The sequence below is a fragment of the Balaenoptera physalus genome (assembly GCF_965194825.1).
Source record: "Balaenoptera physalus genome assembly, chromosome: X".
In the NCBI taxonomy this organism is placed as follows: domain Eukaryota; kingdom Metazoa; phylum Chordata; class Mammalia; order Artiodactyla; family Balaenopteridae; genus Balaenoptera; species Balaenoptera physalus.
Genome location: NC_138903.1, coordinates 73,804,500 through 73,821,510, shown reverse-complemented (window position 1 = coordinate 73,821,510; position 17,011 = coordinate 73,804,500). Strand labels below are relative to the sequence as shown.

Genomic DNA, 17,011 nt, shown 5'->3' with positions numbered 1-17,011 from the left:
CAGGAATGCTTGTGGAGGAAACCCAGACCACCATAGAAGCGAAGTGCCACTGTTGAGTGACACACAAGGGGTAGGGCTACCATTGCAGCCTCTCTCCCCACACACTGGCCCCTGACCCCAGCATAATAGGAAGGGCCACCACTGGGGCCAGCTCTCTCATGTCCAGGGCCAAGCAATAGGAAGGCCCCCCCAGAGTCAGCTCTCTTGCACCCGTGGCTGCTGGCTACCCCATGCATGCTGTCCCCACTGGGGCTCTTGCAATCCTGGCTGCCACTGCCTCTGCGTGCCCTCCTCGATGGAGTGGACTTGTGTGCTCCAGGGCAGCCTCAGGAGCAAACCCCTGTGAGTGGACCACACGCAGAGGTGTGGCTTAAACCACACCTGAGCCCCAGGAGCCATGCAACTAAGGAAGAAAGGCTGATATCTTTCTTCACAGCTGCACAAACCGCAAATTGACACCCCTGCAACAGGCTTTGTAAACTCAGTGCCTACAGAACATCTGAACAGACAACAAGTGCTCCCTCAGCCAAGACGGGTCTGGCTTTAGCAGCTGTAGACTTTGTGGGCACATACACATAGGGGTTGGGCCAGGCCAGAGTCTGAACTGTCCCCATAGCACCCAAAGTGGGTCCAGATCCATGATTACTGCAATCCTGGGACCTGAATTCAGTGGATCTATGCTGGTGGCCTGGTGAAAACAACGTCTGAGAGACACCAGGACCAATTGCCGCATACCCACAGTTAAGGTGGGGCTGAGAGCAGTGCCAACAATAGTGTAATCTGAGAGCTCACACAACGGGTGAAAGGTGACACAACAGAGCACACCACAGGTGAACAGCTCTAGAGGAGGACTACTCAGTGGCTTCCTTCCCAGTGGGAGTGCGCCAATCCTGCTTATCTCACACTGCAGATCAGAAACACAGCTAATAAACAGATCTGGGGACCCCTACTCCAACAACAAGGGAGCAGACACCACCTCTGACAGGACAGTGACAACCACAGAGCAAAGGGGAGGCCCTGCTCAATATCCAGTGTGGGTTCTGGTCATCACAACATCAGTCAAACCTTCTATAAAGGGAATAATGGCCAGCATACACTGAGGAAAGAAGTGGCAGACATCTATACTAAAAAAAACATTGCATCAAAAATATTAAACCCATGCAGGCTACACAGGGATGTTACCACATAAAATAGCCCTCCAAGACAGTCTGAGGCTCTGCCATAGGGAGGAAGAACACCCAGAGCATTTAGCCTTGAAGGTCAGCAGGGCTTGAGTGAAGGAGCTCCACAGGGCTGGGGGAAACAGAGATTCCACTCTTGGAGGGTGCACACAAGGTCTCATGTGCACTGGGATCCAGCACAAAGCAGTACCTGGGCTACACCTACGTAGGGGTCTTGGAGGGTCTCCTGGGGAAGCAAAGGTTGACTATAGATCACTGTGAGTGCACGGGCACTGATAGCAGAAGCCCCAGGGAATACTGATCAGAGTGAGCTCTCCCAGAGGTCCAACTTTTGGCACCAAGACCCAGCCTCAGCCAACAACCTGCAGGCTCCAGTGCTGGAAAGCCTCAGGCAAAACAACCACCAAGATAGGAACACAGGCCCAATCATCAGAAGACAAGCTACGTAAAGTTGTACTGAACTCACAGCAACCTCAAAACACACCCTTTGACACGGCCCTGCCCATCAGAGGGACAGACGCAGCTCCACCCACCAGAGGCAGGCAACTGTTCTTCCCACCAGGAAGCCTGCACAAGTCCTTGGACCAACCTCACCCACCAGGCGGCAGACACCAGAAGCAAGAGGAACTATGATTCTGCAGCCGGTGGAAAGGAGACCACAAAAACAGTAAGTTAGACAAAATGAGATGACAGAGAAATATGTTGCAGACAAAGGAACAAGATATAAACCCACAAGACAACTAAATGAAGAGGACATAGGCAATCTACCTGAAAAAAATTCAGAGTAATGATAGTAAAAATGATCCAAGATCTCAGAAAAAGAATAAAGGCACAGATCGAGAAGATACAAGAAATGTTTAACAAAGACCTAGAAGAACTAAAGAACAAAGAGAGATGAACAATACAATAACTGAAATGAAAAATACACTAGAAGGAATCAATAGCAGAATAACTGAGGCAGAAGAATGTATAACTGAGCTGGAAGACAGAGTGGTGGAAATCACTGCCACATAACAGAATAAAGAGAAAGAATGAAAAGAAATGAGGAGAGCCTCAGAGACATCTGGGACAATATTAAACACACTGACATTCTCATTACATGGGTCCCAGAAGGAAAAAAGAAAGAGAAAGTGCCTGAGAAAATATTTGAAGATATTATAGACAAAAACTTTCCTAACATGAGAAAGAAAACACTCACTCAGGTCCAGGTAGCACAGAGAATCCCATATAGGATGAACCCAAGGGGAAACACACCAAGACACATATTAATCAAACTGACAAAAATTAAAGACAAAAAATATTAAAAGCAACAAGGGAAAGGCAACAAATAATATACAAGGGAATCCCCATAAGGTTATCAGCTGAATTTTCATCAGAAACTCTGCAGGCCAGAAGGGAGTGGCACGATATATTTCAAGTGATGAAAGGGAAAAACCTACAACCAAGAATTCTCTACCCAGCAAGGCCCTCATTTAGATTTGACAGAGAAATCAGAAGTTTTACAGACAAGCAAAAGCTAAGAGAATTCAGCACCACCAAACCAGCTTTACAACAAATACTAAAGGAACTTCTCTAGGTGGGAAAGAGAACAGCAACTTAAAACAAACATGTACATATATAGACTACTATATCAAAACCTCATGGGAACAGTAAACCCCAAAACTACAATAGATACACACACAAAAAAGAAAAAGCATCCAAAACACAACACTAAAGATGGTCCTCAAACCACAAGAGAAGAGAACAAAAAAGGAAGGGAAGAAAAAAGACCTACAGAAACAAATCCAAAACAATTAAGAAAACATCAATAGGAACTTACATATAGATAATCACCTTAAGTGTAAATGGATTAAATGCTCCAACCAAAAGACATAGACTGGCAGAATGGATACAAAATCAAGACCTGTATATATGCTGTCTACAAGAGACCCACTACAGACCTAGGGACACATACAGTCTGAAAGTGAGGGGATGGAAAAAGATATTCCCTGCAAATGGAAATCAAAAGAAAGCTGGAGTAGCAATACTCGTTTCAGACATAATAGACTTTAAAATAAAGACTGTTACAAGAGACAAGGAAGGACACTGCATAATGATCAAAGGAGCAATTGAAGAAGACACAATTGTAAATATATATGCACCCAACATAGGAGCACCTCAATATATAAGGCAAGTGCAAAAACCATAAAAGGGGAAATCGACAGTAACACAAAAATAGTGGGGGACTTTAAAGCCCACTTACACCAATGGACAGATTGTCCAGACAGAAAATTAATAAGGAAACACAAGCCTTAAATAACACATTAGACCAGTTAGAATTAATTGATATCTATAGGACATTCCATCTGAAAGCAGAAGAATAAACTTTTGTCTCAAGTGCACACAGAACATTCTCCAGAATAGATCACATCTTGGGTCACAAATCAAGCCTCAGTAAATTTAAGAAAATTGAAATCATACCAAGCATCTTTTCTGACCACAATGTTATGAGATTAGAAATCAATTACAAGAAAAAAAACTGTAAAAAACACAAACACATGGAGGCTAAACAATGTGTTACTAAACAACCAATGGATCACTGAAGAAATCAAAGGGGAAATCAAAAAATACCTAGAGACATATGACAACGAAAACACGACAATCCAAAACCTGTTGGACACAGCAAAAGCAGTTCTAAGAGAGAAGTTTAAGCAATACAATCTTACCTCAGGAAACAAGAAAAATCTCAAATAAACAACCTAACCTTACACCTAAAGCAACTAGAGAAAGAAGAACAAACAAAACCTAAAATATTTGTAAACAAAGTGACTGACAAGGGATAAATCTCCCAAATATACAACAGCTCATGCAGCTCAATATCAAAAAAAACACAAATAACCCAATCAAAAAATGGATGGAAGATCTAGACATTTCTCCAAAGAATACATAGAGATGGCCAAGAGGCACATGAAAAGATGCTCAATATCACTAATTATCAGAGAAATGCAAATCAAAACTGCAATGAGGTATCACCACATACTGGTCAGAATGGCCATCATCAAAGAATCTGCAAACAATAAATTCTGGAGAGGATATGGAGAAAAGGGAACTCTCCTACACTGCTGGTGGAAATGTAAGTTGGTACAGCCACTATGGAAAACAGCAGGGAGGTTCGTTAAAAAACTAAAAATAGAGTTACCATATGATCCAGCAATCCCAGTCCTGGGTATATATCTGGAGAAAAACATGGTTCAAAAGGATACATGCGCCCCAATGTTCATTGCAGCACTATTTACAACAGCTAGGACATGGAAGCAACCTAAATATCCATCAATGGAGGAATGGATAAAGAAGATATGTTATATATATACAATGGAATATTACTCAGCCATAAAAAGAATGAAATAATGCCATTTGCAGTGACATGGATGGACCTAGAGATTGTTATACTGAGTGAAGTAAGACAGAGGAAGACAAATATCATATGATATTGCTTATATGTGGAATCTGAAAAATAGGGTACAAATGAACCTATTTATAAAACAGAAATAGAGTCACAGATATAGAAAACAAACTTATGGTACCAAGGGTGAAAGGGGTTGAGGGATAAACTGGAAGTTTGGGATTGACATATACACACTACTATATATAAAATAGATAACTAATAAGAACCTAGTGTATAGCACAGAGAACTCTACTCAATACTCTGTGATGACCTACATGGGAACAGAATCTAAAAAAGAGTGGATATATGTATATGTATAACCGATTCACTTTGCTGTACAGCAGAAACTAACACAGTATTGTAAATCAACTATACTCCAATAAAAATTAATTAAAAAATAAAATAGGAAATATTGATCATACATTAAACATATATTATTTAAAATACACTGTTTTTAAAAAGTCATTGGATTTTATTGAGGCATAGAATTTCCTGTTAGAATTTCAGAGGGAAGCATTCTGAAAAATGTTTGGGGGAAAATTCTTAGTTTTCATTTCACACTTTGAGTTGTAACTAAAAGGCTCAGTGGAAAATGACTAATATAAAGAAAAATATCTGAGATGATAATAGTTCCTTTATCATAATAAGCATACCTTAATAAAATGGCTTAGGAAATGGAGAATTATAATGAGTTAGTGTGATAAATTAAATATGATGAACAAGGTAAATGCCAATTATTTATTGAAAATTATGGAGTTTTATAATAACTTTGAGAGAAGCAAGATAAGTTGAATGTTTATATAGTTGGCTTGGATTCTGTTTTTCACAGTAACTAATAATGGGAAAATGTCTATGAGCAATGTCTATCCACCCATTCTAGAATCATAGAAACTAAATTCAACATGCCGTTTCCTAGGCCAGAATAATCATCTTTGCTAATGATTCTTTAATTTTCCTTCTTTTAAGATAATATGGTAAAATAGATAACTAAAGACAGATGATTTGCCTAATTTTCAAAAGTGAATGGAAAATCTGAGATTAAGATGCCTTTTCTCTGAATTTCTGATGAAATGATTTCAGGCCCAAATCTGTTAAAGCTACTGCCATTTTGGAAGTATCATCATGTTATTAATTAAACTTGAAAACAAGCTGGTTTCAAAAGCCACTCACATTTAAGCTTACCCTGAGGACGATTATCTTTTCTACGAGCACCAAGCCATTGTGCTTCATTTTCTGAGTCAAGGTGGTGTCTTTCCTTGTCAGATAAAATCTTGTGCTCTTTGTCACTGTCAGACTTTATGAAATATTTTCCCCTGTCTTCATCCATTTGAAGTCTCTCATTTTCAGATTGTATCACACACTGTTCCCTCTCCATCTCCACCACGTGTCTTTCACTTTCAAATTTATTTTGATATCTTTCATTTTCAGAATTTGTTCGATGTTTTTCAGAATCAGAGTCTATTTGATGTCTTTCAAACTTATCCCAGTCTTTTTGAAAGTCATCTCGACATATTCCAGAGCTACCCTGAAGTCTTGAAGACCTGCGTTGATATCTTCTAGAGCTGTCCCAGCATCTACCACAGTCAAAGTCCAACTGTGATCTTTCAGAGTCAGTCCAGCATCTTTCAGATTCAGACCTGAGGCCCATCCAGAATCTTTCCAAATCAGAGGCCCTTTGGCAATTTTCAGCCTTCATCATGTGTTTCACAGAATCAGAGGCCATACCAAGGCTTTCAGAATCCAAGTCCATTGTGCGTCTTTCAGACCAAGAATCTATCCAGTGCCTCTCAGTGCCAGTGCTCAACTGAAACGCTTTAGCGTCCATGAGGCATTTCACAGAAGCTGAGGCTAGCCCGTATCTTTTTGAGTCTGAGTCCATCCTACATGGTTCAGAGTCAGAGTCCATCATATGTCTCTCAGATCTAGTCTTCTCCTGATGTTTTCCTTCCCCCATCTGATGTACCTCAGATGCAGAAGCTGAGTTCATTCCATCTCTTTCCATGTGTGAGCCCACCACATACCTCTCAGAAGCAGAGAGTATCCAGTGTTGTTCGGTCTCCATTAATCTTATTTCAGATTCCAACAGGCGTTTTATAGAATCTGAGGCCATTTGGCATTTTTCTGCCTTCAGCAGGTATTTCACAGATGCAGAAGCCATGGGATATTTTTCTGAGTCTGAGTCTATCCCAGGTCTTTCATTGTCAGAGTCCATCACATATTTTTCAGAGTCAGAGTCTGCCAAGCATTTTTCTGAATCTGAGTCCATCCAGTGTTTCAGAGAGTCAAAGTCCAGCTGGCATTGTTCAACTCCAATTAGGTGTTGCTCTGATTCCATCAGGTCTTCCACAGAGCCTGAAGCCATCTGGTATTTTTCTGCTTCTAGTAGGTATTTCACAGAGTCTGGGTCCATGGGACATTTTTCTGAGTCTGAATCCATTCCCCATATTACTGAGTCAGAGTCTTTCAAGTGTTGTTCTAAGTCAGACTCCAAACCAATGCCTCTGTCAGAGTCAGAATCAATCACACATCTTTCAGAGCCAGAATCCAGCAGAGGTGCATCACTTTCAATTATTGTTAGGTCTTGGAGACTTTTATAGTCAAAAGAGTTGGTTGAATTTTCAGAAACATCTTTATCAGAAACTTCTGTTTCTGATTTGTTTCCTTCATCAAGTGACATCATTACTGCTCCTTCATTACTTAAAAAAGACAAACATGAATACTTAAAAAATATTCATCACATGTCAGCAAATATATTATTTCTCTGTTGAAAAGCCTTCTGTAGGAAAATGTTATAAAGTACACATTTATATCTATCAGGCTTTAGAAATCATGAGACATCATTACACTTCTTGTGAACAAATTGGAAGAAAATCAGTGTAGGTAGATTTTACACTCACTTGCATTTACCCTCACATTAACTGTTTTTCTAATGCACCTGGAAGTAATTGACTGATTAGGCTACTTCCCTGCAATGTACTATTTTCTTGTCCTTATCCAATCAATGCATCATTATTTTGGAAATTGCATATTATGTTAAAAATGTAGTGGAAAATAGAAATAAGCTATTTCTATATTCTACTTCAATTTAAGATTATATGTATGTAGACCTGATTATCAGTGAGGCTTACCTTGGATTGTTGAGCCTTTCTATAGAAAAATATTCAAATCTGTCAGGTACTGTTTCATTTGGAAGGGACACATCTTGAAGGGGAAATATAGTTTCACCTGATGAACTAGTTGTAATTATTGGCTGCAAAGCAAAATAAATCATAAACAAAGTTATAATTTCTCAGTTACATTTAACATGAAACACAGTACATCTAGGCATTTTGATTGTGGGTAGGCTGTTACTTCATTATCTGTACCTGTGTTTAAGGGAAAGTTATAAGGAGAACCACTTTCAAAATAAAACTTCAAAATTAATATTTAAGTATAAGGGTGGATATGATAGACACATTGTAAGGTGTCTTCCTAACCTCTATTTTTCCATGAACTAATGGACATCTCCAAATGCTGCATTGGTGCTATGTTGCCTTGGTAGTAAGTAACTGGCATTTGACCCTAATTGGGACAATAAAATTCTTTTTCCTGTGGAGTTAGAGTCAGAATACAAAATAGCTCTTTTTTTTTTTTTTTCCTGCTGGTTGTTTGAAATGAGGACAGGCAATCACTGGCTGTATGAAAAAGCAATGTCTGTCATATGCCTAGAGAAGTAGAAAAAAGCCAATGTGCAGAGAGTGTAAATAATAAAATATCCATACATTAAGGAAGTAGAAACAAGGGATCATATGCCTCTAGAGAAACAGGCGGACATATTTTCTACCTGGGTTCCTGATTCCAGTTCCTACTAAATATTAACTCTACTTTCTGCCCTTGAGTTCTCTAAGGTAATCATGATCCTTGATTTAATGTATTTACCATGCTTCCTTTTTTCATTCAAGCCAGTATGAGTGGTGTTCTGTTCCTTTCAGTCAAAATGTCCTTCATAAGGCATCAAAATTGCTGTTAATATTTTATTGTTAACCTCAAAGTGGAACATACATAACAAGTGAGTCTTTTAGGTGAAGAAGGAGTCCAAGAATAGGAAAAAGGAGAGTTGAAGAATTACCAAAATGAATTTTATCTAGGTAAAGAGATATATTCCATCTTCAATGAAACCTGAGCAAAAAATAATAGACTTATACTATAACATGTTATTTAGTTACAACATAAGAAAAAATACTCCACAAGTTTTAACATACTCTAGAATTGATTATAATAAAAGTTTCAAAATCTGCTGTTTCAGCAAATAATTGTGAGGCTCAAATGAGATAGTGTCTAAGAGAAAACACTAACTGTGAAAAATGGTAAAGACTTACATAATGTAAATTATTAACAGACAATAAACAGAAGGGTAATGTTGATTTATAAGGCAAACATACATGAGAAATATTGAAACTTCCACATCCTAGGGTAGGTATATAGCAAATAATTTTCATGGGCTTCTAAACATTGATCTAAAAGTGCAAATACTTAGAACTTCTTTGACTCCTATTCTCAAATCATAGTAATGGATTTTCTATTATGATTGCTCTGTCACTAGTTTTCATTATTTTGAAAGTCAAGACAAAAAGTAAAGGGTGAGGGAAAGTTCAGCAAATTTTATTTAGCTAGACACTATCTAAATTTAAACAAATAATATCTGCCTTTATAGATTGGTAACTAGTATCCTTTCATGTATTTGATTTATCAGGATGCCTGGCCTCTTGAGAAACTATACACATAATGTTTCTACTCTTTCCAAAAGAATATTCTACTATATTAAGAAAAAAATCTAACAGGAAATACAGTAAATATGGAATTCACATTGCTTATTCAGGATTGGCATACTGCCTGAAGCTTTGGGGACTTTGACTATATCAAAGCTTTATGTCTGCCTTTTGGAACGCTAAACCAAATATCTTCCTGAGCAGGAATACTTTCAAAGATGTTATAGAGTACAAGAAGTTTTAAGTGTTCTTATCAGTAACATCACTTTCCAGAGGTAACACTTTTGAAATAAATACATTTTGGCTAGTTATTAAACTTGAATTAACATCAAAAGAGGGAAAATGATATTTACAAATTCATTCATTAGAACTCTGTAAAAGCTAATCTCTCTTAATCTCTAAGAGTATGCTTTCCTGAGAACTGTAATTCTGTACAGCACTGAGAATTTCTTATTTAGAGAAAAAACTGCTGTGAAAATCAAATTCAAATAGATTGTTAAATAAATATTTCCACAGCAAATGAATTACAAAATGAATCTGTAAAAAGTTGCTCCCCCTTTCTAGATAGTTGCTCATTTTTCTAAAGACTTGATTTACAGTTTTACACTGTACACTCAAATGATTTGCAATTAAGCTTGTAAAGCTCTGTCCAAAGATTTATCCTTATCTCTCCTTTATTTATACCTGCTATTTTTACTGCATCTTATACAGAACTAAATTGTCATTTAATTCCATAATCTCAACAGATTATTTCAGCCATTATGATGAAGAAATTCATTAGATAGATCATTTCCTGATCTGATGGTGTCAGTGCCATGGCCATACAATTGTAAAATACAATTGTGTCCTAACTAACCATTATTCTGAAATAAATGGAGTCAAGGGTTATCTAAGCCTCAGAAGCTGACAAATGACAATAAGTGAACTCCCAGGTTCATTGGAAATGTGAAGATAACAAAAAGGTTCTATTAATGACCTATATTATACTCCATAGAAAGTTTTTTCCCTCCAAAATCTGTTTTATAAAGTAAAAATTGTCATTGTTAATCTTTAACACAATTACATGAAAAAAACCATAGTGTGTGATTTGCAAAGTTTTAACAATTTTAGAGCTTAAGTAAGGAGTTTAAAGGGAATAGGGAGAGAGCATGGCAAGGAACCCCTTTATTTTCTAAAGGAAGTAAGGCTCGCTATTCATGGAATTTCGTTCCTTAATTTTCCTCCTTTTTGTAAACTAGCCCTATCATTGTACATTGTACATTTCACTAGAGGCTTACCTTGGGAAAGCATCACTACTAAGGATTCCTAATTGCAAATTAAAGTCACGTAAAGAAGCCAGAATATTCAAGTATTTTCAACAAGCGCCCTAAGTTCAGCCCAGTTTAAGATAAAATGAGCTAGATGAGGGACTAGCAAACTATGCTTGTGGGCCAAGCCTATCCCACCATGTTTTTGTATGGCCTAAGAGCAAAGGAAATTTTTCACATTTTAAAATTGTAAAAAATTAAAATGTAAAGTCTATTAGCCCATCAGTGAGGGCAGTTTCTTCAACAGTTGAGAACATTGTTTTACCTGGAAAGCCCCAAATATTTAAGATCTAGTCCTTTACAGAAGAAGTTTGCCATTCTCTGAACTAGATGAGTTCCAAGGAATTTTCTGACTCAGAGTCCATGAACCTATGCTTTTAAGCAAAATAAAAGCATTAGCAACGAGAATGCTATCAGAATTAGGGGAAATTATAGATAAACACAGAATTTTAATAAGGATTTAGAAAATAAAAAAAGAACCAGTCAGAACTGAAGACTACATTAACTGAAATGAAAAACACACTAGAAGGAATTAACAACAGACTAGGTGATACAGAAAAATGCTTAAGAGATCTGGAATATAGAATAATGGAAATCACCCATTCAAGACAGCAAAAAGAAAAAACAAATTAAAAAATGAGAAAAGTTTATAGGACTTCTGAAACAACATCAAGTGCAACAACATTTGCATTATATGGGTCCCAGAAGGACAAGAGAGAGAGGAAAGTGTCAAAAATATATTTGATGAAATTATGGCTGAAAACTTCCCAAACCTGAAAAAGGAAACAGATATCCAGGTACAGGAAGCACAGAGGGTCCCAAACAAGATGAACCCAAAAAGACCCACACAAAAACATAACATAATTCAAATGGCAGAAGTTAAAGATAAAGAGAGAATTCTAAAGGCAGCAAGAGAAAAACAAAGAGTCACATACAAGTGAATCCCCATATGGCTATCAGTTGATTTTTCTGCAGAAACTTTGGAAGACAGAAGGGATGGCATGATACATTCAAAGTGCCGAAAGAGAAAAAAACAATGTAACCCAGGATACTTTACCCAGAAAGATTATTATTTAGAATTGAAAGAGAGAGAAAGAACTTCTAGAACAAGCAAAAACCAAGAGTTCATCAATAAAGAATGAAGGAATAAACATGAAGATGTAAAATATGACATCAAAAACACAAAATATGGGGAGTAAAGTAAAAATGTAGATCTTTTAGAGTGTTTGAATTTAAATGACTACTAATTTAAAACGAGTAGATATAGTTATAAGTCAATATTTATGAACCCCATGGTAACCACATATTGAAAACCTACAGTAGATACACCAAAACTAGAGAGAAAGAAAAACAAGCATACCACTAAAGAAAATGATCAAACTACAAGGGAAGAAACTAAAAGGAGACAAAAAGAACAGAGAAGAACTACAGAAACAACCAAAAAACAAGTAACAAAATGGCAATAATTACATATCTATCAATAATCACTTTAAATGTCAATAGACTAAATGTTCTAATCAAAATACATAGGGTGGATAATTGGATAAAAAAATGAAGACCAACCAATATGCAGCTTCCAAGAGACTCACTTCATAACTAAAGTCACACACAGACTGGAAGTGAGGGGATGGAAAAAGATATTTCATGAAAATGGAAGTGACAAGAAAGCGTGGATAGTAACACTCATATCAGACAAAATAGACTTTAAAACAAAGTCTATAACAAAAGACAAAGAAGGGTATTATATCATGATAAAAGCATCAACACAAGAAGAGGATGTAACAGTCATTAACATATATGCAACTAATATGAGAGCACTTAAATATATAAAGCAAATATTAGCAAACATAAAGGGAAAAATTGACAATAATACAAAAATAGTAGGGGACTTTAACACCACATTTACAACAATGGATATATTATCCAGACAGAAAATCAGTAAGGAAATAGTGGAATTAAATGATACATTAGACCAGTTGGACTTAATATATATCTATAGAACATACCATCTCAAAACAGCAGAATATAAATTCTTTTCAAGTGTACATAAAATGTTCACCAGGATAGATCACATACTAGGCCACAAAAAAAAAATCTCAATAAATTCAAGAAGATAGAAATTATATCAAGCATTATTTTTTTTCCAACCACAATGGTATGAAACTAGAAATCAATTACAGGAAGAAAATTAGGAAAACAAACACATGGAGACTAAACATGCTACTAAAATACCAGTGGGTCAATGGAGAAATCAAAGAGGAATTCAGAAAATACCTCGAGACAAATGAAAATGGAAACACAACTTTCCAAAATCTATGGGGTGCAACAAAAGCAGTTCTAAGGAGAAAGTTAATAGTGATACAAGCCTACCTCAAAAAACAAGAGAAATCTCAGGTAAACAAGCTAAACTACCATCTAAAGGAATTAGAAAAAACAAAAGCAAACAAAGCCCAAAGTCAGTGGAAAGAAGGAAACAATAAAGATCAGAGAGGTAATAATAAAATAGAGATCAAAAAACGATAGAAAAAAGTCAATGAAACCGGGAGATCTTTTTGAAAAAAATAAACAAAATTGATAAACCCTTAGCCAGGCTCACCAAGAAGAGAGAGAAAACAAATAATCAAAATACGAAATGAATGAGGAGAAATAAAAACCAATACCACAGAGATACAAAAAAATCATAAAAGAATACTATGAACAGTTACCGGCCAACAAATTGGACAACCTAGAAGAAATGGACACATTTCTAGAATTATACAACCTGTCATGACTGAGTCAAAAAGAAACAGGCAATTTGAACAGACTGGTCACTAGTAGTCATATTGAATTTTTAATAAAAAAAAATTCCAGCAAACAAAAGTCCAGGACTGGGCAGCTTCAGAGAGCAACTCTACCAAACATAAAAGGAAGCGCTAATACCTATCCTTCTCAAGCTATTCCAAAAAATTGAAGAGGAAGAAACAGTCCCAAATTCATTCTGTGAATCCACCATTACCCTGCTACCAAAACAAGACAAAGACTATACAAAAAAAGAAAATTACAGTCCAATGTCTTTGATGAATACAGATGAAAAAACCTTAAAAAATATTAGCAAACTGAATCCAAAAATATATAAAAACGATCATACACCATGATCCAGTCACATTAATTCCAGGGTCAGAAGGACCATTCAACATTTGTAAATCAATCAATGTGATACACTACATTAACAAACTGAAGAATAAAAATCATGATAATTTCAATAGATGGAGAAAAGGCTTCTGACAAAATTCAACACTGATTTATGATAATAACTCTCATCTATGTTGGTATGGGGGAACATATCTCAGCTTAATAAAGGCCATTTATGACAAATCCACATCTATCATCATACTCAATGGTAAAATGTTCTCATCATTTCCTATAAAATCAGGTACAAGATAAGGGTGCCCACTCTTGCCAGTTTTATTTAACATACTATTGGAAGTCTTAGCCACAGCAGTCAGACAAGAACAAGAAATAAATGACATCCAAATTGGAAAGGAATAAGTAAAACTGTCACTATTTGCAGATGACATGATGCTATATATAGAAAACCCTAAAGTATCCATGAAAAAACTATTAGAACTAATAAATGAATCCAGTAAAGTTGCAGGATACACAACTAATATACAGAAATTTGTTGCTTTTCTATACACTAATAATGAACTATCAGAAAGATAATTAAAGAAAATAATCCCACTTAAAATTGCATTAAAAAGAATTTAAAAACCTGGTAATAAACTTAATCAAGAAAGTGAAAGACCTATACTCTGAAAACTAACATTTATGAAGGAAATTGAATATGATACAAGTAAATGGAAAGATATCATATATTCATGGATTGGAAGAATTAATATGTTAAAATGTCCACAGTACCCAAGGTAATCTACACAAATAATGCAATCTCTACCAAAATACCCATGACATTTTTTTCACAGAACTAGAACAAATAGTCCTAAAACTTGTATGGAATCACAGAAGATCCCAACAGTCAAAGGAATCTTGAGATAAAAGAACAAAGCTGGGAGTATCCTGCTCCCTGACTTTAGATTATACTACAAAGCTACAGTAAGCAAAACAATATCATACTGACACAAAAACATACACATAGATCAATGGAACAGAATAGATGACCTAGAAATAAACCCATGAACTTATGGTCAAATAATCTACGACAAAGGAAGGAAGACTATACAATCAGAAAAAGATAGTCTTTTCAATAAGTGTTGCTGGGAGTACTGAACAGCTATGTGTAAAAGAATGGAATTAGAACATTTTTTCACATAATATACAAAAATAAACTCAAAATGGATTAAAGATTTAAATATAAGACCAGAAAGCATAAAACTCCTAGAAGAAAACCTAGGCAGAACACTCTGTGACATAAATTGTAGCAGTATTTTCTTGGATCAGTCTCTCAAGGCAAAGGAAACAAAAGCAAAAATAAACAAATGGGACTTAAAAGCTTTTGCACATCAAAGGAAACCATCAATGAAATGAAAAGACAACCTACTAAATGGGATAAAATATTTAAATATTTGCAAATGATATGACCAACAAATGGTTAATATCCAGTATATATAAAAAGTTCATACAACCCAATATAAAAATAAACCTGATTAAAAAATGGGCAGAAGTCCTGAATAGACATTTTCCCAAAAAATATACACAGATAGCCAACAGGCACAAGAAAAGATGTTCAGCACTGCTAATCATCAGAGAAATGCAAGTTGAAACCACAATGAGATATCACCTCACAGATGTCAGAATGGCTATATTCAAAAAGTATACAATATCAATATTGGTTAGGATGAGAAGAAAAAGGAAACCCAGTACACTGTTGGCAAGAATGTAAATTGGTGCAGCCACTATGGAAAACAGCATGGAGGCTCCTCCAAAAACTAAAATAGAACTACCATATGATCAAGCAATTCCGCTTCTGAGTATATATCAAAGAAAACAAAAATACTAAGTCAAAAAGACACATGCATCCCAATGTTCATAGCAGCATCATTTACAATAGCCAAGATACAGAAGCAACAGATGAATATATAAAGAAGATGTGACATTGCATGTGTATATATATATATATATGTGTGTGTGTGTGTGTGTATATATGTATACACATATATATAAATATATAAAATATATATGTACAATATATATACATATACACACAATAGAATATTACTCTGCCTTAAAAACGACTGAAATACTGCCATTTGCAACAACATGGATGGATCTAGAGGGTATTATGCTTAGTGAAATAAGTCACGGAGGGAATAAAGTACTGTATATTATCACTTATATGTGGAATCTAACAAATAAAAAAATAACAAAACAAAACAGATGAACAAATATATAGAACAAACTAGTGGTTATCAGTGGGTAGTAGGAAGTGGGTAGATCTAGATATGTGCAGGGGATTAAGAGGCAGGAAGTACTATGTATAAAATAAATAAGCTACAAGGATATATTGTACAGAACATGGAATATACACATTATTTATAATAATTTTAAATGGAATGTAATCTATAAAAATATTGAATTGCCTGAAACTAATATAATCTTTTAAATCAACTATACTTCAATTAAAAAAAGAATAAAGGAGAAAGAAGGACCTTCTCAAATGAAGAAAAATGAAAAGACTTTCTTGCAAACAAATCTACTCAAAAAATGTCTAAAGAAAACGCTCTTAAGGGTAAGTACATGATCAAATGAAAAAACAGGGGATTCAAATGAATAAAATCAGAAATGAAGGTGGAGACATTACAACTAATACCACAGAAATACAAAGGATTATAGAAGACTACTATGAAAAACTATACACCAATAAATTTGACAACTTAGAATAAATGGATAAATTATTTAAAAATATACAACCTACTAAGACTGAATTATGAAAACTGAAAATTTGAAAAGACCAATAACAATTAAGGAGATTTAATCCATAGTCATAAACGTCTTAACACGGAAAACCCCAGGACCAGATGGCTTCACTTGTGATTTCTCTGAAACATTTAAAGAAGAATGAATATCAATCAAACTCTTCGAAAATATTAAATGGGAATGAACTCCTCCAAACTCAGTTTACAAGGTCAGCATTACACTGATTCCAAAACCAGACAAGGACACTACAAGAAAAGAAAATTACAGGTCAATATCCCTGATTAACATCAATGTAAATATCCTCAATAGAATATTAGCAAACTGATTCCAACAGTACATTACAAAGCCCGTACGTATATCATGATCAAGTGGCATTTACTCCAAGGATGCAAAGACAGTTCAACATTCACAAATCAATCAATGCGATAAATCACATTAACA

General features: G+C 35.6%; 3 protein-coding genes across 3 annotated transcripts in view; all 3 read right to left on the bottom strand.

The window, feature by feature from the left end:
* Positions 1 to 17,011, bottom strand: part of LOC309653068 (uncharacterized protein) — a 377,540-nt gene that overhangs the window by 120,964 nt on the left and 239,565 nt on the right. The gene's annotated exons all lie outside the window — the stretch shown is intronic.
* Positions 1 to 17,011, bottom strand: part of LOC309653026 (uncharacterized protein) — a 264,232-nt gene that overhangs the window by 87,946 nt on the left and 159,275 nt on the right. The gene's annotated exons all lie outside the window — the stretch shown is intronic.
* LOC309653039 (uncharacterized protein) lies at positions 1,729 to 16,560 on the bottom strand. Its single transcript, XM_082447412.1, has 2 exons — positions 7,734 to 16,560; positions 1,729 to 7,301 (listed from the first exon to the last, which is right to left on the bottom strand). Exons 1-2 carry the CDS (start codon positions 7,874 to 7,876, stop codon positions 5,738 to 5,740), a joined length of 1,707 nt encoding a protein of 568 aa, XP_082303538.1. The 5' UTR covers positions 7,877 to 16,560; the 3' UTR covers positions 1,729 to 5,737.